Source organism: Juglans microcarpa x Juglans regia, chromosome 5S (assembly GCF_004785595.1).
Source record: "Juglans microcarpa x Juglans regia isolate MS1-56 chromosome 5S, Jm3101_v1.0, whole genome shotgun sequence".
Lineage (NCBI taxonomy): Eukaryota > Viridiplantae > Streptophyta > Magnoliopsida > Fagales > Juglandaceae > Juglans > Juglans microcarpa x Juglans regia.
In genome coordinates, this window is record NC_054603.1 from 32,060,893 (window position 1) to 32,086,562 (window position 25,670).

The 25,670-nt window shown below is 38.8% G+C and overlaps 1 protein-coding gene across 2 annotated transcripts; it reads right to left on the minus strand.

Annotated features, from left to right (window-relative positions):
- Positions 1 to 21,119: 21,119 nt before the first annotated feature.
- LOC121266734 (MLO-like protein 13) lies at positions 21,120 to 25,356 on the minus strand. Of its 2 annotated transcripts, none has more exons than XM_041170539.1 (15): positions 25,100 to 25,356; positions 24,948 to 25,005; positions 24,550 to 24,764; positions 24,166 to 24,282; positions 23,844 to 23,904; positions 23,724 to 23,739; positions 23,648 to 23,678; positions 22,709 to 22,783; positions 22,535 to 22,623; positions 22,402 to 22,451; positions 22,268 to 22,308; positions 21,916 to 22,170; positions 21,727 to 21,794; positions 21,564 to 21,624; positions 21,120 to 21,463 (listed from the first exon to the last, which is right to left on the minus strand). In XM_041170539.1, the coding sequence occupies exons 1-15, from the start codon at positions 25,217 to 25,219 to the stop codon at positions 21,245 to 21,247; spliced, it is 1,476 nt and encodes a 491-aa protein (XP_041026473.1). In that variant the 5' UTR covers positions 25,220 to 25,356; the 3' UTR covers positions 21,120 to 21,244. The 2 variants fall into 2 exon arrangements, with proteins under 2 accessions (XP_041026473.1, XP_041026472.1); XM_041170538.1 differs by having other exon boundaries at positions 21,120 to 21,205; positions 21,236 to 21,463; positions 23,648 to 23,739.
- Between the last annotated feature and the right edge of the window lie 314 nt (positions 25,357 to 25,670).

Here is a 25,670-nt window from a genome sequence, read left to right on the forward strand (position 1 = left end):
GTGGCAACTCATTTCATTGGGAGTCTCTTAGGCGGAAAGAGCTAGTGCGATTTGTGGCGACAACCACTTAAGGGCCCTTGCACCGGGGGCCTAGATTTCCTTCATCCCGTGTTGTTGTTTCTGTCTCTTTAAGCATTAGATATCCGACCTTGAATGTTCTTGGCCGCACGCACTTGTTAAAGCATCTCTCAGCTCTTCTTTTTTTGGTTGTGGTCCTTATCTCAACTTCTAGATGAACTTTTTCTAGTAGGTCTAGTTATTCTTCTAGCCGTCTATCATTGTATTCTTGCTCGAAGTGTTGAACTCTATAGGTGGGGACTTCGATCTCTGCAGGTGGCATTGCCTCGGGCCGTATGTGAGGGTGAAGGGGGTTTCCTCGGTCGGTGTTTTCACCATGATCCGGTAGGCCCACAAGATGGTGGGGAGTTCTTCTGCCCATGCCCATTTTGTATCATCGAGTCATTTCTTTAGCATTCCCATCAGTGTTTTGTTGGTGGCCTTGACTTGTCCGTTAGACTTGGGATGTCCCGAGGATGTCCCGTTATCCGATATGATGGTGCGTGGGACGCCAAACCTGTAAACTACTAACCGCGTGATGTTGTTTGTCGTGATGGTTGCTAGGGTCTCAGCTTTGACCGACTTGGTGAAATAGTCCACAACCACCACCACCACAAATTTGACTCCCCCTTTGCCCCGGAGGAGTGGGCCGACCAAGTCGATTCCCCATTGGCTGAAAGGGCAAGGTGACGTGATTGACGTCAGCTCCTCTAGTGGACAATGGGGCATCTTGGAGTACTCTTGGCACTTCCAATACTTCTGCGCATAGTCCTTGGCATCCCGTAGGGCCTAGGGTAGTAATAGCCTGCTCTCATTACCTTTCTGGCTACCGGTTGTCCTCCTGATTTATTCCCTTCGGGGAGATGCATGTTAAAAGAGGTGCCAAGTGGCCCCTCTGATATAGGACTCCCTCGACCATGGTGTAGCGTGTTGCTCCATTTCTAATCTTCCTTGCCTCTTGTTGGTCCTCGGGTACTTCGTTGGTTTTTCAGATATCTGATTATGTCCCCCGCCCAATTTGGGGCTCCTGGTCGTATTTTCATTACTTCGATTCCCATAGTAGACACTTCCACAGTTCAAATCATCGTATTTTTTGGTAGGGGGAGTCCTCCTGTCCGGAAGCGACACGGGCCAACTTGTTCGCTTTCTGATTTTCAGTCCTCGGCACTTGCTGAATTTGGAAGTACTTGAAATAGGTGTGCTCGACCTCTATTAGTACTAGATATTTCTTCAACTTTTTACTTTTTAGAGCAAACTCTCCGTCACCTCGATCTCGGTGGCGCCTAGAGACCTGGCACCACCAGTAATCCTGAGAGCAGCGCTTCATTCTCCGTCTCGTTATTCATCATTTTGAATGCCATTTTGATGGTATAATTGTATTCTTCTTCTTCACATACAACGATATGCACCTCCACTCCCCTTCCAGCCCGGCAAAAAGAGTCATCAACGAATATTTGCCAGGGCTTTACAGGATATGCATCATCATTCTCCACGAGGAAGCCGATGAATTTAGAGACAAAATCCGCTAATACTTGCCCCTTTATGGTTTTTTATGGCGCATAGTCAATGTTGAACTCGATCAACTCCACCGCCCAATTTATAAGCCGACTTGAGGCGCCCGATTGCTGCAACACCTTCTTTGGAGGGATTTCCGTAAGGACTCGCATTGGGAGAGTATGAAAGTACGGACGCAGCTTGCGCATAGTTACTACTAGCACAAATGCCAACTGCTCTATGAGGGGGTACCTGGCCTCGTCTCCCCAATACGCCTGACTGGTGTAGTAAATTGGCCTTTGGAGCTCCTCCTCCTTGCGTACCAACACTGAGAAGCTGTCTGAGGAGAGACCGCTAAGTACAGAGTCAACGTTTCTCCGCATTGGGGTTGGCTGAGGAATGGTGGACTCGTGAGGTATTTCTTGAGGGCTTCAAACGTCTGGCCACACTTGCCATCCCATGCCTTTGCTTTTCGCAAGACTTTGAAGAAATGTAGGCATTTGTCAGTTGATCTTGATACGAACCTGTTGAGGGCGGCTATTCACCCAGCTAGCCTTTGTACCTCATTTTTGCTCCGAGGTGGGGCCATGCTGAGGATGGCTTCCACCTTCTAGGGGTTGGCCTCGATTCCGCGCTTGGACACCATGAATCCTAAGAACTTTCTCGATCCGACACTGAAGGCGCATTTTTCCAGATTCAACTTCATTTAGTACTGTTGTAGTATTGCAAAAGCCTCCGTTAAGTATTTTAAGTGCTGCTCTAAGGTTCTACTTTTAACCAACGGGTCGTCCACGTAGACCTCTATGTTTCTTCCTATATGTCCTTTGAACATGCGGTTGACCAGCTACTAGTAGGTGGCTCACGCAATCTTAAGCCCAAAGGGCATTGCCGTGTAATAATACAAACCTCAATCGGTGATGAACAAAGTTTTCTCTTCATTCTCGAGGTTCGTATGGATTTGATTATATCCAAAGTAGACATCCATGAAGCTGAGCATGCAATGACCCGCCGTGGAGTCGACAATGAGGTCGATGCTAGGAAGCGGGAAGTTGTCATTCGGGCGAGCTTTGTTGAGGTCGGTGAGGTCGACGCACATTCTCCATTTACCGCTCGGCTTCTTTACGAGCACTACATTAGATAGCCACTTTGGGTAGTGGGCTTCTCGAATGAATCCTGCACTTAGCAACTGGTCTACTTCCTTGGCTATGGCGACGTTCTTCTCTGCACTGACGCTTCGACTTTTTTGCCTTACTCCTTTAGCTTTTAGGTCTGCACTAAGGCAGTGTTGTATGACTTTGGACGCGATTCCATGCATATCCTTGTGGCTCCAAGCGAACACATCCTGGTGCTCAGCGAGAAGTTGCCGCATGTTGCTTCAGGCTTTAGGTGTTATTTCGCTACTAATTGTTACCCTAACTTCTGGCCGATCTAGGTCAAGAGTAACAAGCTCCAATGGCCTGATTGGTTCTGCTTTCTGTAGCACTTGCTCATCTCGGACTTCACTTATGACCACTGCATAGTCTGAAGCTGGTGGTAAGGTGCAGGCACCCTCTGTAAGATATGCCTTGCTTACCCTGCCATTCATTGGCATCCCGTTACAGGAGGGTGCGTTGCTTCCTTCCATTGCTCCCTTTTCACTCCCCTGTACTCGGCCCTCTATTTGGTTTATTTCCATATCACTGGTGGCGCTGGTACACTCCCAAGTTGCCTGGAACGGGTTATCTCAGGCGTGCAAAGTACATGTAAGACCTATAAGGATCCCACAAATGGCATCACTGTTAACGTCGTGTTTTACACATCTTTGGACCAAACTTCGACAATTCAGGTCTTCAGAAATGGGCCTACAAAAGATGGAGAGTAATGCAATTAGGAGAGTGCGGCCTTGGGACTTCCGATGCCAAAGTTAGTGAATATTCTTTGAAAGTTTGTAAATAAGTGAAGCAGTCTAGGGATCAGAGAGCTTTTTTCGTACCTGGAGCTAGCTATTTATATCGTGGGTTGGGAGGGTGCAAATCGTCTTAGTGTCCACAAAGTCCGTGCCTTCCTTTTTGTTTCTGTTGTCAGACCTTCTTTAATGCGGCGTGGCTCTACGACGGCTCCATAAATGTGGCTTGTAGCTCAGCAGCGATGTCATTAATGCGGCGTAGTTTCCTGACTTTGCGTCTGGTCAATACAAGCCGTAGATGATTTAATGCCGATGGATCAAGGGCCCTTCGCATTTTCCGCTGCGCTTGGTGCAAGTCTTTGGGTTCTAAAAGCGGCCGTAGATTGTCAGGCTGATCTATCTTGTCAACCATTCGGCGCCCCTCTCTAGTAGATATTCGGCCCCCTACACAAACTTGGGGGCCCTCGGGGCAGGCATTAGGCTGAGGCCCATTGGGCTTTGAGAAGTGGAGAAAATCCCCATACATTATTATTGTTTTAGGATTTGAAAAAATTGAATTGTTTATTATATTTTGTATGAAAGTTTAGAAAAGTTGTAATAAAAAGATGAGATGAGATGAAATACTTTCACTATCCAAACGAGACGTCTGCTTTAAGACCCAAGCAAATCCATTATACTAGCTGAAAGTACAATTCCATCACTTTGATATGGGCCATGTTTTTAACTATAGAGTGTAGGAGTGTCTATTTTAATACCAGGAAAACCTTCCAAGAGTTAGTTATGTTACTTATATGAAAAATTTTCTTTACAGTCTTGAGTGGGGGACTGTGTGTGCAATCCCATTGATAAATAGGGATAAAAAGGGAAAAATATCATTTTAAAAAGGATATTATTGTAATTTTAAGATTTTTTTAAACATAATTGTATGGGCTTGCATGAGCAGTCCCCATTTGAGAACTGTATGTAGACTAACTCTACTTATATATTGATTAAGAAAAAGATGACAAATAAAGAAGAAAAATAGCAGAACACTTACAAAATTACTTGATATAATAAACCACAACATACCAGAAGTATCTTACTGAAGTTATAAAAAAAGGTGTAATGTTATAAACTACACTTTCATCTCACTTTTATCCCATTATGTAAGATGTGAGGTATTTATCACCATTAGATGATAAAAAATCATCCAATAAAGGATCATTCAATTGTGATAAATGCGTCACATCTTATATAGTAGGATAAAAGTAAAATAATAATGTGGTGTATAGAATTCACATAAAAAAACTAAACAATAAATGACCACATAATGGAAAAATAGCCTACATTCGTTATCCATACGAATCAAATTACATGTTTGTTTTGTGTAATCTCTACATTTTGTCAGTTATTAAAATTTTATCTTGCTCTCAATATTTAAATCAGCCGCTAATACTATAAAATAGCCACAAAAATACGACCATTATCCAAATTCACATGCAACTTGATACATTTTTTTTTAGAAGGAGGACGACACCTTTGAAGCTTTATTGAAAACCTCACTTTTGGTGAGGGAAACCGTGGCAACAGCGTAAAACCAACTTATTATAATCCAATCAATACAATAAACACCCATCAAGACTCAAATAAAAAATCCAATACACAAACCAAACTATGTACGAAGTTGAGGAAGTCCAAGATTTTCAGTTTTTAAATATCCTCTTAACAACTTTGGAATATCAACATAAACCTCCCAATGAGCCGTCAATCCTTCCACACCTATTTTTGCAAGATAATTCGCCGAAGAATTTCCTTCCCGATAAATATGTTGAAACTTCACCTTCATCCCCCTCAACAAATCCTGAATATCATCCTAAAAATCTTCCAAATACCATACTGAGCATCTCTTATCAATCAGCCATTTTATAGCCAACATAAAATCCATCTCAATATCAAGATTAAGGAAACCAAAGGATTTTGCAAACCTCAAGCCATACAAAAATCCTAATAATTCCGCTTTATTATTCGTCCCATCACCAAAATAATTAGAGTAAGCAGCCAAAAATTTTTTATGATGATCACGAAAGATGCGACCAGCTCCAATAGCACCTAGGTTGCCAATACAACTTCTATTTGTATTTAACTTTATTCGGCCAGTAGCTGGAGGATGCCATCAAACTAATATAAGCAACTTAGAAGGCACCAACTTGAAAGGTACTGCTAACATATTCAGGATCTCTTGATCTCGGCACGTGAACTCCTCCTTATCTTTCAATTTCAACGTCGACTAGCCAATATGATTTTTAACTCGCGCCCAGACCACCTACGATGATTCACAAAAATCTTCCATTCTAGCTTTACACCTTCTATTCCACAAACACCATAAAGCAATACATGGTATGATACCAAATAGCGAGCCATCTTTTGTAGAATTGTTTGTTTTATGGAACTAACAATCCACTCTATCACGCCATCCCCTCCTTCGCATGGGTTGTAAACCCACGCAATTAAAAGCGTTTTCCCAAATCAGTTCGGCAAACTCTCATTTTGCCAAAACATTATTTAAATCCTCAAACTCCCCAATGACACAACAATTGCATTTGGAGATAATAGGAATTCCAATCTTGCGAACATTATCATTCACACTTAACGTATTAAAAAATGCTTTCCATACCATCTCCGAAATTTGTTTGGGTAAAGAAGAATGCCATACCCACTTTGACCATGCAACCTCATGAACATGAATATGTAAACAAGACCAAGCACTTTTTGTGGTAAACTTCCCATCAACATTTTCAGTCCACACCAAAATATCCTCACCTTCCTTATGTTGACCCAAGCTTTGCATAATAAAGTAAACTTTATCAACACCAACCAGCCGGACAAACGAGTCGAAATCTCATGCAACCTGATACATAAAAGCATAGTCTAAGCAAAAGTTAGCTTACTTGAATACATATCATGATCACAAAATAGAGCATTTGTTTTTATTTGGTTTGCTTACATAAAAAGATCAACTAAAATAGCGCACTACAGCACTGCAGCTGAGTTAACTTGATTTTCATGTGGATACAAAATGTGGTCTAGCCAATATAAATTTTTATGCTAGAGTCTAGATAGAGAAGCCATAAAGTCCTTTGATAATGTAAAGGGCCTGTGCAAGGCACGTACTTGATTCCTCTTGTATTAAAAGGACCTTGAAAATCTAAGTATAAACACAAACCTCAAAGAAGTTAGCATATATTTGAGATGCTTTGAAATAGAAGGTAGCAAAAATTAATCCACTCATAAGAGGATTTCATCCCAAACTCATGTGCATCTATCACAGTTATTGCCCTACATGTTCCACAAAAGGTACCTCGACTCATTAAGAATTTCAGCCAATATAATAAGAATTATTTAACTAATTTCTGTGGTCACATACTCCTTATAATTCACACACAATTTTTGAACGACTAATAATAAGAATACATTTTTCTTTTATGAGTAAGAGACTTTGGACCAACCGTCACTCTCTCCATAGTTGACCTGGAGAACCTCCTCAATCAGGTCTTGATCTGGTCTTTTAATTCATCATCCTCCTTTGCTATTTCTGTTCTACCTAGGAAGTCTCTCTCTTGTCTTATGGATTCCGCTTGCCACAATCATATGACACCCTCATAGTCCTTGTTCACTAAAATGCATTTTGCACATTCACCACTTGCTATACACACTACCAATGGATCAACTATGCTTGCTCCTAGTATAGGCTCTATTTCTACGTCTAACATTTCAATTTTTGAGGTGCTTTATGTTTCTAAACTTTCTTATAACTTGTTATCCATGGGGCAGTTGGCTCAACTTGGCTACCGTGCTATTTTTTACTACTATGATTGTATTGTGCAGGATCCATGGACAGGCCCTAGAGTGGAGTGTATGTTTCTAATGAGCACTTTGTATCTTACTTCAAGTCCTCTGGGTCCACTTGTTGGTGTTTCTGCTATCATATATGTTTCTGCTAGTATTTTTGATTTGATACACTCTGATGTTTGGGGACCTGCCCCTATAACTAGTATCGGTGGATCTCGTTACTTTGTTATATTCATTGATGATTTCACTCGTAACAGTTTGAGCTATCTTATGCACTTTTGTTATGAACTATTGCATATTTACTATAATTTTGCAAAAATGGTTGAAACTCAATATTCTAAACCATTAAGATTTTTCGATATGACAATGTAATTGAATACAAACAATCTGTCTTTCAAAGTATCTTGCAAACATATGACATTATCCATCAGATCTCTTGTTCAAGCACCTACTAGTAGAATGGACGAGCCAAACGAAAACTTTGTCATATCCTTGACATGATTCAGACTCCTATAAAAAAAAAAAAAGACTTATATGCTCAAAAGTTTATTTCGGTGGTTTATGGAATTTTATTGACTCAATAATTGGATTTAAAGTCCATTTAATATTTGTGGACTAAGTAGACCCTATTTAATTGGTATTAAATCCAAGAATTAATTCATAAGTCCCAAAAGAATTTATTGGACGAGATAGACTCATTTTAAAATTAAGATCGGCCATTAGAATTTTCCTCATTTTAAAATTATCACTGATAGAGGTCTCCTACACACTCTTATTTACTCCTAGTTCTTTGTTAAATGAAATGCTAGATTATGTTTTCAAATTTCAAACTCTCCTCTCTGTTGCTCATCACCTGAGTCCAAATCGAATTCTCCATCACCCTTCACATCTTCTCAATAACCATGAGAGTGGCACATTGATAAACTATTACTTTCATAATCCAAAACATACCGCAAGTTCTCCTCGAAATAATGAGTTTATTTGAAACTCTTCCACTTATTAGAATCTTACCAAGTCTTCATCTGATCGACTTCGAGCGAAACATGTCATCGAACATTTTCCTCTATATATACACCTCCTCTTATGCAATCCCAAAAAACACAGCAAACCACTCACACCCAAATAAACCATTATAAATCAAGGCGTCACATACTTCTTCAGCCAAGTTATCTCTCAGAAACTGCAGGAAGAAACAACCGGCCGATCATCACCTTCACTGTCGCACCACGCCAGTAGGCCACGTCCTCTCTCTCTCTCTCTGGGCGTTATTGACTTCCTCTATTTAATGGCACTATTTTGTCTCTGTCACCATTACAAAGACTTCACTCCGTAGTGTGTCCCTTCCTCTTTCTCTGTCGCTTGGTGAGCTTTGTCTTTGATTTTCTCCCGTTGCCTAACACATGCCTAAAATATCTTTAGGCCTCGTTTGGTTACACAACACAAACCGTTTCATCTTATTTCATCTAATCATTGCAACTTTTTCAAACTCTCACACAAAACACAATAAACAATTCAACTTTTTTAAATTTTAAAACAAAAATAATAATAAAAAATTATATTCTAACAATATTTTATTCAACTTTCATCTTATTTCATCTCATATGTGTAACCAAACGAGGCCTTAGCCTTTCCACAACACATGATCTGACTTTGTCCAATTATTACAATTATGCCATAAAGGTTTGAATCACCACAACACCCTCTAATGTGTAGACCTAAATTACATACATGCTTTGTGATTAAATTACTTTACTACCCATTAGTCCATAAGTCATAGCAATAGCCATTTTTTGGGCCTCTTTTCACGTTTAACTTGTGATTATGATGGGCTTACTTTTATGGGCTTAGTATTTATTAAGTTTGGATAAAATGAGTTAATTATTAAACTTATTTTTCTTAGTAGGTATTTAATTAAATAAAACATTATGACATGTTTTTTTAAAACATTAGTGACATATGATACTTCGTATAGGTAACAATCGTATTTTATAATTAGTGATATGAGGTAAGTAGTTTGATCATAAATTATGATTAATATACTTTACCTTTTTATATAAGCCAATTCTTTGGAAGCCAATGTTTATGTACCACGTATGTTATGATATCTGCAAGCACATCATTCATCATAATTCAGGATCATGTTTCATTTCGCATATTATAGTTATATATATTATGCATTTCACATTACATAAAACACATAAACTTTCATAAGATCAAGTGTAAGATATAGATTTGGATTAATTAGATGGTCATTTAGATGCATGGTACCAATGCAATCATGGTGGATGTGCAAGCCACAGATACAAGTATGATACACCACAGTATTATCATATCAGATCAATGGTTCCCCTTGTGGCCATAGTATGTGGGACTGGTGCACAATTTCGCACACAAGATTAAGTGTGTTGGCCAGTCAGATAGTTAGATAACTCAGATCAATAAGATAAATAAGATGATTCAAAGCAAGTCATGCATAACATAAACATACATATGAACAATCATGATTTTAAATTCTCAGGATGAAATATTTTATGAAAAACCTTATATTTAATATGTTTACGTTATGATGGATTTCTTATTGAGTTTTCGACTTGTTATAATTTATTTTATGTTTTTAAACCACCTAGGTCAAAATATTTATGAAGTTGAGGTAATAGGATGGGACTTGGCCCAGGGAGATAAAGCAGAGACCTAGATCATTCATAGAGAGTTTAAGTTATGATTTTTATACCACATAATTCAAAGGAATTTTAATAAATACATCTGTGTACTCTCTTATATGATTTTAGTGAATACCGAACAATTTTATTTATTATAGAGAATCTTTGTACTTGGTGCTAAGAATAAGAAAATAAATTTTTAATCAAGGTTAGTAGTAATACTCTGGCTCTCTCGATTTCATAAAAATGACGTCGTTCTTAACTGTGGAGGAGCAGGGTTTTACACTTCTCCTCTCTGCTAAAGATTCTACACCATTTTGGGGGTGAAGCTGCCCTTACTGCGGTTCATACTTCATACCATTAATTGCCTTCCAAGTCTGGTCAAATCTCCATATGAGCACCTATTTGGATCTCCCCCTAACTATCAACACTTTCGTTCCTTTGGTTCTGCTTACTTTTTCCTTCTTCAGTATCATGTACACAAAAAGCTGGAGCCCCATTCTCACATTTGTTGCTTTCTTGGCTACGGTGAGACATAAGGGCTATCGGTATTATGATCCTATTGCTCATTGCCTCTGCATTTTTCGTCATGTTGTGTTCTGGGACCATCACCTGTTTACTGAGTTATCCACCTTTAATCCCTCTATTTGTCTATCCTATGCCTTAGAACTTTTTCCAAATGAGCCATCCAATCATTCTTCACCTGTGTCCATGCATTCCACCTACTCACTCTTTGGACCCTCTTAAGTTAGAATCCCCATCTCTTGAGCTGCCTTCCTCTTCAGCTGCAGTCCCTGTTCCTGCCTCGCATGCGAATCACACAGCCGACCTTTCCCTTCGTCGTTCTTCTTAAGAAAGATCTCTTCCTACCCATTTGCCTGATTTCCATTGTTACACTGCCCTTGTTACTTTGAACGAGCCTCAGTCTTATCATGAGGCCTCCACTAATCCTTTATGGATAGATGCAATGACTGAGGAACTTAATGTATTATCTAAGAACCATACATAGGATCTGGTTGGTTTGCCCTTGGAAAGTTTGTGATTTGTTGTAAGTAGATCTACAAGATCAAGACTCACTCAGGTGGTTCTTTTAAGAGGTATAAAGTTAGACTTGATGCCAAAGGTTTCACACAGAAATATGACATTGACTATGAGGAGACTTTTGCCCTAGTTTCCCGTCTCTCCTATTCACACTCTCTTGCTTGTTGGAGCCTTTCGTTAGTGGAAGCTCTTTCAGATGGATGTAAAAAATGCCTTCCTAAATTGCGATTTGTGTGAATAAGTATATATGCAGCCTTCGTCGTGCTCTCTATGGCCTTAAACAAGCCCCTAGTGCTTGGTTTGCAAAATTCACCTCAACGGTTTCTCGTTTGGGCTACTCCCGCAGTTCCTATGACTCAGCCCTCTTCATTTGTCACTTTGACAAAGGTCTCATTTTGCTATTACTATATGTGGATGGCATGATTATTATCGATGATGATCTTAATGACATTTAGGAACTTAAGGACTTCCTTAATTAGCAATTTGAGATGAAAGATCTTGCCGCCTCAGTTATTTTCTCGACTTGGATGTCACTTTCTTAGCATATGGATTCTACCTCACCCAAGCCAAGTATGTCTCTGATCTTCTATCTTGAGCTAGCCTTATTGGTAGCAAGGTTGCTGATACACCCATCGAGGTTCATGCACATTTGACCCCTTCGTGTGGGGAACTATTGTCTGACTTCATACTTTATCGACAGTTGGTTGACAGCCTAGTTTACCTGACAGTCACTTGCCCAGACATTTATTATGTTGTGCATCAAGTGACCCAGTTCATGTCTGCCCCTCGTTCAACCCACTATACTACCATCCTACACATTCTTCGGTATCTTAAGGGCACTCTCTTATAATGTCTACACTTCTCTGCTCAATCTCTACTAGTTCTTCGAGCATCCTCTGATGCTAACAAGGCAGGTGATCCCACTGATCGACGTTCCACCACAGGGTACTGCTTCCTTCTCGGTTCCTCATTAATCTCTCGGTGTAGCAAGAAACAGACTATTACCTCTCGATCCAACACTAAGGCTGAGTATTGTGCCTTGGAAAACACCACCGCTAAACTCCTTTGGCTCCGATGGTTACTACAGGATTTAGGTATACCTCTCATTTCCTCCACTCTTCTTTAATGCGACAATCGCATTGCCATCCAGGTTACTCATAATGATGTTTTCCATGAGCGGACCAAACACATCCAAGCACATCTAGATTGATTTTCATTTCGTTCGTCATCATTTGCTTTAAGGTTCTCTTCAGTTGCTCCCTGTCTCCTCTCAAGATCAGTTTGACGACATCTTTACAAAGTCTCATCCTACGGCTCGGTTTCATTATTTGATTTTGACAGCCTCAAGTTGGTTTCTCATCCACCTTGAGTTTGAGGGGGGTTGTTAGTGTATATGTAAAGTTAAGTAGAGAATCCCACGTTGCTTGAGAACCATTTTGTATAGCCTTTGGCCTCTTATATACATGCTACATCGTATAACCTTTAATCATAGAATTGAGAAATACAAAGAATTGCATTACAATTCTAACATCAATAAAGAAGCAAACCAATCAACTAGGTTAGGCATTCTTACTTCTCTTTAGAAGCCAACCCAATGAACCGATGTTAAGGTAAATTTGCAATTACCAAGTCATATCCTTGCTAGTCGGATATTCATAACAAAACAACGATGAGACTTTCATGGTTAGCCCCAAGAAATTGCTATCATGCTATGCATCCGATGTCTCATCTTAGCTTTTCTTTCTTTCTTACTATACTTCCCAACCTCAATAAGCCCTCCAAACCTATATTCAAGAAAAGATTAATACTAAAGCCTCACAAAAGTTCGATAAGCCCACCAAAAGCCACTTAAAAAACAACACTTAAATGACACATTATATGTGCTCATGATATAAAAAAGACAACCAAATGAACCATTTTATTTCAAAAGAAGAACAAAATTATTGCGGGACCAACCAAATAAGTTGAGAAAAAGAGCCACTGGAAAATGCCACGAAAGGAAAGAAGATGAAGGAAGAACTTAAAGTGTGCCTATGATTTAATGGTGTAAAATAACAAAAAAATTCGCATATAAATCAAATGAGGAAAGACAAAAAGAGAGAGAGAGAGAGAGAGAGAGAGAGAGAGAGAGAGAGAGAGAAAGAAGAAGAAGAAGAAGAATAAGTAATAACTCACATTAGGAGATAGAAAAAGAGAAGGAAAGAGTAAGGGACCTCCACATTGCATCAAAAACCAAAGGACGGCTGAAAGGATGCCATACTTTTTTCATCCAATAAAACATAGAGAATTACAAGAAAAACGCTAAAAATTTTATTCTCTCCTTTCACCAAGCAATCAAATAACGAAAAAAATATGTGATTTAACATAAATTCCAAAAAGAATCTATTAGTTAGTAAATTGTTGAGTTCAGTATAGACATGAAAGAAAAATCAGTGAAAGCATGTTAAAAAATTACCTATAGGTTTAGGCATATAACAGAAGGTCACGGTGGAGAATACTATACATGATGGAACCAAGAAAGGGAATGAAATAAATTAGAAGAAAATTTGAGAGAAAGAAAGAGATTAATGTAGATGTGGGTCGATTGAGGTGGGAATGATAATTTTTGGAGATGTGTTGTGGTGCAAGCAATAAAGATGGTGTCATGGATCGGGAATTGAGCTGAAGATGGAGAGCACAATAACGAGAATAAGGAAAAAGAAAAGGGAAGTGGCAGGTAGTTTCATTAAGTCTTTGTACTGAGTATGGTATCGTTTTGATTTGTAAGAACGGTGTCGTTTACTATGTTGATTTATTTAATAAGTAGAGTGATGCTGTTTTGTTATACTAATCTCTGTAAAAATAAGGAACGACTTCTTTTAGCATGATAAGGAAGTTTGTTATAGAAGGGAGGAAAAAAAGGAGGGAAATGCATCTCAGTTTTGCATTCAACTTGTTGTCTCTCTCTCTCTCTCTCTCTCTTCTCTCTCTTAATTCTTGGTTCTTGGAGATTGACTATGTCGAATTAAGCCTTCTGAAGAGGGCCCATTATAGTTGGTATTAGTTGTCATGGCAGAAGAAACTCAATCCTATGCTCAGTTAGCTAAAACGTTGAATCACTTTCGACAACAACAAGAAACGCTACATAAGCAAGTTGAAGATACAATTACGATCTTGTTGCCGCAACAGAAGACTGCCCATGTAGATAGAGAAAATCAAGACAAGAGATTTAATGAAATGTTGCATTAAATTTCAAGAGTTTCAGTCAATGATTCAATGGGTAATGAAGCAACATGATGGAATTTTCATGGTAATCACACTTTTGGTAAGAATGATGATGTCAATGAAGGGGTCGGTGAGGTAAACCATCGTGAGACTTTTGATAGAGGATTTACCAAGGGAATTAAGTTGAAATTCCCAATGTTTGGGGACAAGAACCCTTTGACTTAGGTGTACAGAGCAAACCAATATTTCTTGTATCATTAAGTTCCTCCAAGGAGTTTGTACAAAGAATTTTCTCATTTATGTGGATGAAAATGCATTGATATAGTTTCAGGATGTTGGTGAGGCAGGGACTTTCCATAAGAGTTTGTGCAGCTTGTCCATATTAGATTTGGTTCATTTCCTTAAGATGATTCAATGGAGGCCCTTACAAGTTTAAAGTATGTTAGTACGGTAACTGCTTATAAAGCTAAATTTAAAGTACTTTCTAATAGAATTAGAGGACTTTTCTAAAAAGAATAAACTTAGCTGTTTCTTGAGTGGTTCTTGAACCCAGACAAAAAACCATTGGGGCAAGCAAACTGTGCTCCTCTCGAATGGCGACCAAAAGATCTTGCCCCAAAAAGTGCTCGTCCAAGGAGCGAGCATTCAAGAAGATTTTATGTTGTTTGCAAAAGTGCTCATCCCATGAATCACAAAAGTGAAAAGTGCTCATTCGAGAGGAGCATGATAGAAATTCCCACAAGAAATCTCCATCTCAGAACCATCAAGTTGATGACGCAAATACCCACAAAAAATCCATCTCCAACCCATGACAATGGCAGCGCCATGGGTCTTTGGTACGAAAGTGAAGATATTTCTAGTTATTTCCACCATAGGTCGTGCCGTGATTAGAACCAGTCGTGCCTCACACATTGGTTGATGAATAAACGTGACTCTACAATTTCTTTGGAGGAGAAGAAGACTGAAGTAGAATGAGAAGAGAGAGAATAGAAGAAGATGGTAGATGAAGAGTGGGAAGTGTGAGCGAAGATGAAGATGAAGCTTGTTTTGGAGATTTCTAGTTGTCATCAACTAGTTTGATTTGGATCAGGGATGTTTCTGTCTAATTTGATTTGTTGTAGAGATATTTTAGTCAGTTCGGATATGTGGCAAGGGCATTTTAGCCTAATTTTGGTCTCTTGCAGGACACCTAGGTCGGGTCAGATCTGTAGGAAGGGCATTTCAATCTAAAATAACATCTATAGAGGGGCACTTTCATCCATGTCATCACATGAATTCCCATGAAGTAAGATCCAAACTCGCTATTTTATTATAGATTAAATATGAATTACGTTATTTGCAATAATGATCAACGTCTGTTGATTCATTAGCAACAAGATCATGAAATTGTCTTAATCATAGAGAATATGGTTTTTTAAGAGAGTACTTCCCTTCATCTGCTTAGAACTCTGGGTGCATGTTTTGTTTTGCGTTTGGAAACTTAGAAAGTACTTTTAATAATAAAAAACTCTTTTATTAAAAAAATAGTATGTTTAATAAATTTATAAAAAAAACTTCAAGGCTTTTAGCACTTTAAAAAAAGTTGAAAATTCATTTTTTTAAAAGCACAAAATTGAAGCTTTTATTAAAAAACTCTTGCAGGAAATGTTAAAATTTACAATAACAAACTTAAAAGTGCTTTAGGCTTACTTTTACCAAATAGTAAACATCCAACATTTTACCAAAAATCAACAATTAAAAAGCCACAGATAAACCCACCGATCACCAGTTTAATTAGAACGTTGTGTTTTGTTATTTTGTTGCCCTTGTGTTGTCCGCATGGGAGTCAGTTAGCATTTTGTTATTTTCTCTATAACCAATATAAGAAAGAATTGTTGGGGGGGGGGGGTTCAGAGGGGATTTTATCGATTGTCTTATATCTGGAATATTCTATCCTGGAGTTTGGGATTTGCCTTGAATCAATCCTATAGAATTATGAATAGTGAATGAATATTCTCCATTCCTTTCTCACAAATTACACCAGTGTCTCTACAATTTCCATTACAATCATAGTATTTACTGCCCAATATTATAAGATACATAATAAGTTGGTACCAGATCCCAATGATCCTCATGGCTGATGGAACGAGATTCAAACAACAACAACAACTCCTGCAGCCCCAAGTAGAGAATCATGAAGAAAACATCAACGACATTAAAGAGCGAATAGATCAACTAGTTGATATGATGATGACCCTTATCGGTAACCAAACCAATGGAGCTTCTTGGGAACCACACAATGAGCAGGAGCTTGAGCTTTATGATGCATGAAGGAGCTTCAACAGAGGAGTCAAAATGGACTTTCTACACTTTGAAGGTGAGAACCTTGCTGCTTAGATCTTTAAAGCCAACCAATATTTTGACTATCATCAACCCCACCTGCTCAATGCCTCTTGATGGCCTCTTTTCACATGAATGGGGAGGTGCTGGTCTGGTACCAGGATGCCCTTGAGAGTGTTTTGTTCAACAGTTGGGAAGCTTTTACTCGTGCCCTGCAAACCTCTACGGTGGCTGCATACAAGGCTCAATTCGAGTCTTTATCCAATAGGTTCAGAGGCCTCTTGGATCACCACAAACTAAGCTATTTTTTAAGTGGATTGAAAGATGAAATCTGTCTTCCAATTCGCATGCTAAACTCTATCTACTTGAATGCAGCTTTTGGGTTAGCAAAAATACAGGATGAATATTTAATGAGCACTAAGAAAACTTGGAAGTCAGGGACTGATACACTTCAAAATTTAGCTAAGTCTGGCTCTAGTTCACTAGGTCAGCAAGGAGAAAACTCAAGAGTATAGAAGAATTTCAACCCATAAAGGAAAGTATCCTCAACAAAAATGGATGAGAAGCAAAGGAAAGGCCTATGCTACCATTAGAATGAGAAGTGGAATCCGTCCCATTTGTGCAAACAACTCAAAATTTATTTGCTCCAAAGCTGTGAGGAGAATGGAGTCGAGAAGGGGATGAAGTGTATTATGACTCGAAAGAGGCAGAAGACACCTTGCAACCTGAGTTAGGGGTTGAACCTGAAATTTCAATACATGCCATTGCTAGCACACACAATGCTAACACAATGAGATTGGAAGGATGGATCAGGGGCATACTAGTGTTCATTCTAGTAGACTCAGGAAGTATTCACAACTTCTTGAACCCTTCTATAGCCAAGAGAACTCAGTTACAAGTGGAGAAATTTGAATAGCTTTCTATTCGAGTGGCTAATGATGAAATTATAAGGAGTGTAGGGCTATGTAGGAAGGTGGGGCTGCTAGCACATGGTAATAAGTTCTCTACATTTTTTGTACTAAATCTGGGAGGTTGTGATGAGAGTCCTATGGCTTAAAACTTTAAGACCTTTCTCAAAACTATTAATGAAGTTTTCATTTAATGGAAAGAAGTTGTGTTTATGGGGACTGCCCTTAAGAATTTGACATTTGAAGGTAGCCCCGAGCTGTTGAAGGATGCAGTAAATAGGGGAAGTGGGTTACTTTTGCAGCTAGTACCTGAAACCAGTATGTAGCCAAAAAGGAGCCATGGGGGCATACATGAATAAATTCAAATGTTTATAGGGGTTTTTGATGAACCAAGGGGGCTTTCACCCCCTAGAACACATGATCACAGAATTGTACTTAAGGAAGACACACCACTAATTTCTACTAGGCCCTATTGCTACCCCCACTACCAAAATTCAAAAATTGAAAAGATAGTGAAAGACCTATTAGACTCACAGGTGATTAGGCCAAGTACTAGCCCTTTTTCCTCCCCGGTGTTGTTAGTCCGCAAGACGGATGGAAGTTGGCGCCTTTATGTGGACTATAGGGCATTAAAACAAGAGACGATAAAAGACAAATTCCCTATACAGGTGATCGATGAACTATTAGATGAATTATTTAGGGCCGTGGTGTTCTCGAAATTGGACTTACGGTCTGGTTATCACCAGATCAGAGTTATTCCTAAGGATGTTGAAAAAAATTACCTTTCATACTCATGAAGGACAATACAAAATTTTAGTAATTCCCTTCGGACTAACCAATGCACTGGCCACCTTTCAAGGTTTAATGAACGAAGTATTTTGACCCTTGTTTAGGAGGTTTTTCCTAGTGTTCTTTGATGACATACTGATTTACAATAGCTCATGGGCAGATCATTTGGTGCATTTAAAACAAGTTCTGGAGGTGCTTAGAGACAACAGGTTGTATGCCAAACTTTCTAAATGCAGTTTTGGGGTCAAAGAAGTTGATTATTTGGGGCATATTATTTCAGCCAAGGGGGTCAAAGCTAATGTTTCTAAGGGGAAATCAATACTGCAATGGCCTGTACCTATCAATCCAAAGTCATTAAGGGGGTTCCTTGGATTGACAGGCTACTACCAGAAGTTCATAAAAAACTACAAGGTAATTGCAGCCCCTCTAACATCCCTTTTAAGAAAGAATGCCTTCAGCTAGAATGAGGAGGCCACTCAAGCATTTTAGAAACTTAAAAAGATAGTTTCTAATCCTCCAGTTTTAAGGTTGTCGGATTTCTCTAAGATCTTCACTATTGAGTGTGATGCAAGTGGGATGGGGGTATGTGCTATTTTAATGCAGGAAGGGTAGCCTATCGGTTATATGAGCAAGGCACTAAAGAGTTAGGCATTGTTGTTGTCAACCTATGAAAAAGAGCTATTGGCCCTTGTCACGACTGTGGAAAGGTGGAGACCCTATTTGTTGGGTCAGTCATTTACTGTTAAAATAGACTCGCAAGCACTGAAATTTCTGCTTGAACAGAGGTGGGCACAGTGGCACAACAAAAATGGATTACCAAACTTATGGGCTATGACTTCTCCATAGAATTCAAGAAGGGAAGGCGGGGTGAGAAGCTTGAAGTGGAAGAAGTGTATTTGGCCATGGGACATTTCCTACCCCGGATTGGATTCATGAACTTCAACAAAGTTACTCTGCCTCAGTTGAAATGGTGGATTTAATGGATAAGTTGCAGAATAAACAAGAGGCTTCTCTAGGCTACTCCTCCCCAACAAGGATTGGTTTTGAAAAAAGGGAAATTGTGGTGGTAGCAGATTCTATCTTAAAAAATAAGGTGCTAGACTACCTGCATGACAACCCACATGTGAGGCACACTGGATACTTAAAGACCTATCAACGAGCCAAGAGGGATTTTTTTTGGAGGGCGATGAAATGGGGTATAAAAAAGAAAGTCAAATAATGCAACATCTGTCAAGTGAACAAAAATGAGATAGTTCCAACTCTAGAGTTAATGCGGCCTCTTCCTATTCCAAGCAAGCTTGGACTGACATTTCCTTGGATTTCATAGTGGGACTCCCTCTCTCTTATGGGATGAGTGTTATCTTAGTGGTTGTTGACAGCTACACAAAGTATGGCCATTTTATGGCTTTGGCACACCCCTATGCTGTCCAAGGGGTGTGGCTCAGGCCTTCATGGACGGGGTCTTCAAGTTACATGAACTTCCTAGGTCCATTGTGTCGGATCAGGATCCTATATTTTTGAGCTCTTTTGGAGGAATTTATTTACACTACAGGGCTCCTCACTGGATTTTAGTTCTACTTACCATCCCCAATCGGATAGGCAAATAGAGGTTCTAAATAAATGCTTGGAGATCTAACTATGTTGCCGGTACTAAACAAAGAGAATGGAGTAAATGGTTATCCATGATAGAATGGAGCTATAATAACTCCTATCATACAACCACAAAGATCTCACCTTTCCAAGCCCTTGATGGCTATCCACCACTACAATTACTGTCCTATGTGCTAAGGACTTCCTCAACTGAAGTAGTCGACCAATTTCTGAAATCTAGAGAAAAACTTAGAGAACTTTTGAAAGAAAACATGGAGTGGGCTCAGAGTAGAATGAAAATATATGCTGACTGAAGGAGAACATAGAGGAGTTTCAAGATTGGGGATTGGATGTACTTACGTTTACAACCCTATTGTCAAATATTTGTGGATATGCGTCGTAATATGAAATTTTTGCCCAAGTTTTTTGGGCCGTTCCAGGTGTTGCAGAATATTGGGATAGCCGCATATAGGCTGAGCTTGCCACCCTCTTCCAAAATCCATCCGATGTGCCACGTGTCTTGCTTGAAAAAGAAGTTGGGGAGTTAGATCCAGCCCTTGCCAACACTGCCACTGGTGGATAAAAATGGGGATATTCAACCTGAGCCTCAAGCTGTGATAGATCTGTGGGTTAGATGCCAAGGCAACCAAGTTGTAATAGAGGTGTTGGTGAAGTGGACGGGAACATCCTCGAACGACAATAGCTAGGAAGTTTTGTGGAAATTTCAAGAACTTTACCTGCACCTTGTGGGCAAGGTTCTTTAAGAGGGAGAATTGTTAGGTGCTCGGTTCTGAATATAGAAGAAGGATCGAGGGAAGATGAAGTCTGAAGCATTGGGGCTGTCGAAAGAGAGGAAGCCATGTTAAGTGGTCGGTAGAATAATTGGGCATAAGGCGATGCTGTTTATAATCAGGGCCTATACGGTGTCGTTCACTAGACTAGTTTAATTAGAACGTTGCGTTTTGTTATTCTGTTGCCCCTATGTTGTCTGCATGGGAGAGTCAGTTAGCATTTTGTTATTTTCTCTATAAGCAATATAAGAAGGAATGAGGGAGGGGGGCAAGAGGGGATTTTATCGATTGTCTTATATTTGGAATATTCTATCCAAGAGGTTGGGATTTGCCTTGAATCAATCCTGTGGAATTATGAGCAGTGAATGAATATTTTACATTACCTTCTCACAAATTACACTAGTGTCTCTACAACTTCCATTACAATCATTCAATTTACTGCCCAATATTATAAGATCCACAACATACTTGATAAGGTCTACAACACACATCAGAAAATGAAAGATTAAGACCTTTATTATTATAGAAAGAATATTTCTTTTGTTTGTTTTTCAATGAAAATGAAAGGAAAAAAATCTTACTTATGACCCATCTTTAAAGTGAACTTTTACCATCTGAAATCAAATTGCCACATAGCATGTGGTGTTTCTGAAGCAAGACTTGAGATAATGGAAAAGGCTATTGGGATTCCGAAGGGAGCTCAGTTACTGATGTTGTAGTTTCTTCAATTGCAATTGTCGCTAGGTCTGAAATCTGAGCAATTTGGGTCAGTTCTTTATTCATTGTTTGCATTTGTATCCGACTTGCTTCAGAGGGGCGACTTTGTGTTTCCAACCATTTTCTTAGAGATGATTCCACTTCATCATCTAAGAAGCCTTTTTTGATCTTGCCACCCATCTTCATGTGGTGAAAATAAATTGGGTAAGAAAGAATGAGGATTTTCATATCTCAGGTGAAGCTTATCGATTGATCAAACGACGAAGCATGTATATCTAACCTGGGTCACAATAGCATACAAAGGCAAGGTGCTGTAGCTACATAGCACTTGAACAATCACCCTGCATAAAGAAACTATCACATGAGCAACTGAATGATATGATGGGGCAAGAACAAAAAATTAACATATGTTCCATAATTTCCTCTTGTCCCTCAAGTATTACCCCATAATAAGTCTTGTTACAATGTAACCTACTTTTTCCATGATGCAAGAGTTGAATCCGTATGTGCTCTGCAAAGGAGTAAATGTGAAGTAAATGTGAAGAACTTAATAATGCAGTTGTATGTATGATGTACGGTTTTGGAACGAAATGTGAACTACTTAGCTAACTAACTGATATATGTTTCCTCACCAAGATCCAGAAGAAGAATGCAATCTCAAATGAGTTCTGAAACAAAATGAAGTGTATTATGTCGAGAACAATGGCAGGGCGACGAAACCAAAAGTGATCGTCTGAAGGCTTCACTCTTACTGCTACATGTTCTTCCTCCTTCCTCGCCATATCTGTGACCTGCTGTGCTTCATGATCATCTCTCTTCATCTCTTCTACTCCCATAGCCAAACGTGTAATAACGTGTTCTAGCTTGGCACCCACAAAGAGTAGCAGCTGTCAATCCATCATCTCAAACATTAGTCCAATTATGTCCATTCATAAATAACTCACAGTAACTGATTTCCACTAGGAATCTACCTATGCCACTTACAATCAATGGCAAAAAGGACAACCAAAAATATGTGTGCCATCCTGCTTGTTCAATTTAAACAAGAGTACGATTCAGAATTCCAATCATGAACTGAGATGTATAGGCACACAATCAAGATCTAAGCACATAATTACCTGCCACATTCAGCAGCAAAAAGACCACAACAAAGAGCCACAGGTACCAGCTACGATGTGGCAATGTTAGTGTGTAAAATACAATCCGACTCTTGGAAAATAGTTCAATAATTAAACTGTCTTTAGGTTTTACCTTATGCCTACAACTTTTTTGAAATCAACTTCAAGTGTCCGCATCATGTACTTGTGAAAATCAAAATTAGGGAGTTGAGGGCAGTACTCCTGCTCGGAAGCAAAAAAACAGATGTAAGTAACATATGAAACAAAATGGATATGCGTCTGTATGTAGAAAGGATGCAAATTTGACCTTGATGAATCCTTGTCGCAGTACAATGTAGTCTGACTTGGTAAGAGAGCCATAAAACTGTTTGAAGAATGATATCTACCAATAAACATAAAAAGTCTTCAAACATTATCACAAGCATAGAGCAATTCCTTGAACTCAATCTATTATACCAAATATCACTATGCAAGATGGTGTGTTTGTTATAAACGAGTTAATAATTTGAGCTGCCACATTTTATATGTATAATGCAGTCCAGACTGTGCATTGTGCTCTTAACATTGGTGGGCCAGCCCCTTAATATGAGAGCCAAGTTTGCAGAGTACACGATACTGCTGATGGCACATCTGGTGAGCTGGAAAGCATCGCATAGCAGAATATTGACCTCATCTTTTTTCTTCTACGCCATACATGGAGAGACTTTAGTTTGCAATACTCTTTATAGCATTACGTACTACATCCTATGAGTTAACTCATTGCCTGTTGTGTGCATTGGAAAAATACCGATTACCTTGACTTGTTTGGCTTGGAGCATCCAAGTCCCAAAGAGTGTATTGATGTTACTGTTTTAAAAATTAGAAAATTTATAAATGACAAACAATGCACTGATGTTATTGTTTCATCTTGCTTAGTTGGGAATTAGTTTAAATAAGGAAATAGCTGGTATTAAATTAAGAGACACACAGACAGATACTGAACAATATTATGAAAGTTTAAGACAACTCTATGATAACAGTCATGCTTAAGAAATAAGCAGTGTACGATGTTTTTGTAATTTATAAAGAAATAACTATAATTTTTTGCATCAATGGAGGTCTTTTCTGACTAATTTGGGGATATTAAAGTATGAAGAGATAAGCTCTAAGCTCATCTAATTAATGAAAGAAAAGAACAAATGCAGAAACCTCAAGATTCATACTTTGTGAATTTCAATACAATTGGGAAAGATAAATTCAAACTCACCATCCAACTAACAACAGCTGTCCTTTTCCAATATCCAATTGCATGATCTTTGAGAAACTTGTGAGCATGAGTGCTACTGCCCCTTGTTGGATCTGCATAAAAGATTATTTATGTGTTCATTCCAGTTAAAAAAAAAAGATTCAATTAGCTAATAAAGTATCATTCAATATATATTACAAATCTGGGTTCAGATTACCTCTCCTTGACTGTGAAGTTTCATGCGCAATTGTGTCCTCCCAGAGCTTCCACTGGCGTATCTACATATGCAGAAGAAAAATTACATAAACTATGGGATTCTTGTCAAAGAGCTTCTAAATAATGCAACAAATGGACAATAGATTAAGAGTAAAAACCACAAATTCTTGTCATGAACTAAAGCGATGCAGATTTCAAATAGCAACATTATCACGAACAAAGGGCACAAAGATACAGAAGGCATAACAGCTTCCTAAAAGAAAATAGAATTATAAAAACACTTTTTGCAATGGAAACTAAAGTAAGAGGCATGAATAGATTACCCTGGCTCCCCCAAGAAACATTGTCGTGACACAGAAGATCACATGAACAACTGCCAATACAAAAATGAAAATGTGCAGTTGGTGTAATGCTTCCAATGATAACAATGGAACCTTTCCCTGAGTATGAAAAGAAAAAAAAAACAAGAGATGTAAGTATGGATCAATTGAATATCCGCTTCATTAGATAGCTTATACTTCCATTTCAATGATAAACATCATTTTTGTCTTTTATGGCGACACCTTTATATCATTTGCACTTGAAATGGATGGAATGCATATTATTCATTTTCACACGTATATATAGCACATCAATATTTACAAGCATCTTGAGAATAAAATAAGGTAGGTATAAAACATAAGTTATAATCAAAGATTTTAACACACCTCATTTAGACAGTGCCCTGTATTAGTATCTTCAGACAGAAGCTGTCGTTGATTTCTTATAGCTCGATGAGAGTAATGTTCGGAACCATTTGAGGAACCCGTGTCCCTCTTGCATGGAAGCATGGAAGATGCAAGATGAGATGGTATGCATATACGACTTATCGAACCTTGAAAGACCGTTAACAAAAGGGAAATGAACCCTAGAAGCATCAGTTCTGTAAAAAAGCATCAGGGGAGCACATTGATCAGGCTTAATTAGCAAATAATGTAAATATTTGTCCATGCTGAATTTGCAAGTTAAAATGAGAGATGGAGGATTATAGGGTTGCAAAAATGGCTTATAAATGTGGCTTATGAGAGAGAGAGAGAGAGAGAGAGAGAGAGAGAGAGCAGCAAACCTTCCTTTAATTTTTGCAAGGCTCCATGTAGTTGATCTTGTCCCTTATGCGTCAAGAACTGAATGGGGAAGCCAATTCCAACAAACAACATACTAATTAAGGCTACGGGCATTATGATAATAATGTTAGAGCTCACACGACAATTTGAATACCTTTCCAAGGTGATGAAGAGCTCGCTCAGCACATAAAGATATAAAAACAATGATGGAGCAGACAAGGGCAACTATCCATGTTGGCGTATACTCCAAGGAGCTACTGTGTTCCGCTTCCATACCCTGGTAATGCAGTTCACAACGAGGTTATCTTTGTATATATGACAGAGATGGTTGTGCTGGGGAGGCAAAGAATATGTAAAAGCTAAAAGGAGAACATTATAATGTGGACGCAAGTTGTTAATGCAATGAGAGGAAACAAACAACTCCCATTGATTCATGGTGACCATTCTTATGTAATGCACAGAATGTAGGAAAGTTAAAGTGGAAAGGTAACAACGAAGCTGTTGCTTTATTCTTAACTTTAGTCATTCCCCAAGATTACAAGTCTGATTAACATCAAAGATAACTTTCCCTAAAGGAATGACTTGGCCTAGCAACCAACAGCACCAAGGGATAGATCGTACTACCATTGTTAGCCAACGTGTGGCAAGTAACCGATTGAAAATGAACTCTACCGTTCCAACTAAGATAATTAACCTATCCAATCAAAGTCGTGGGGAATAAATAC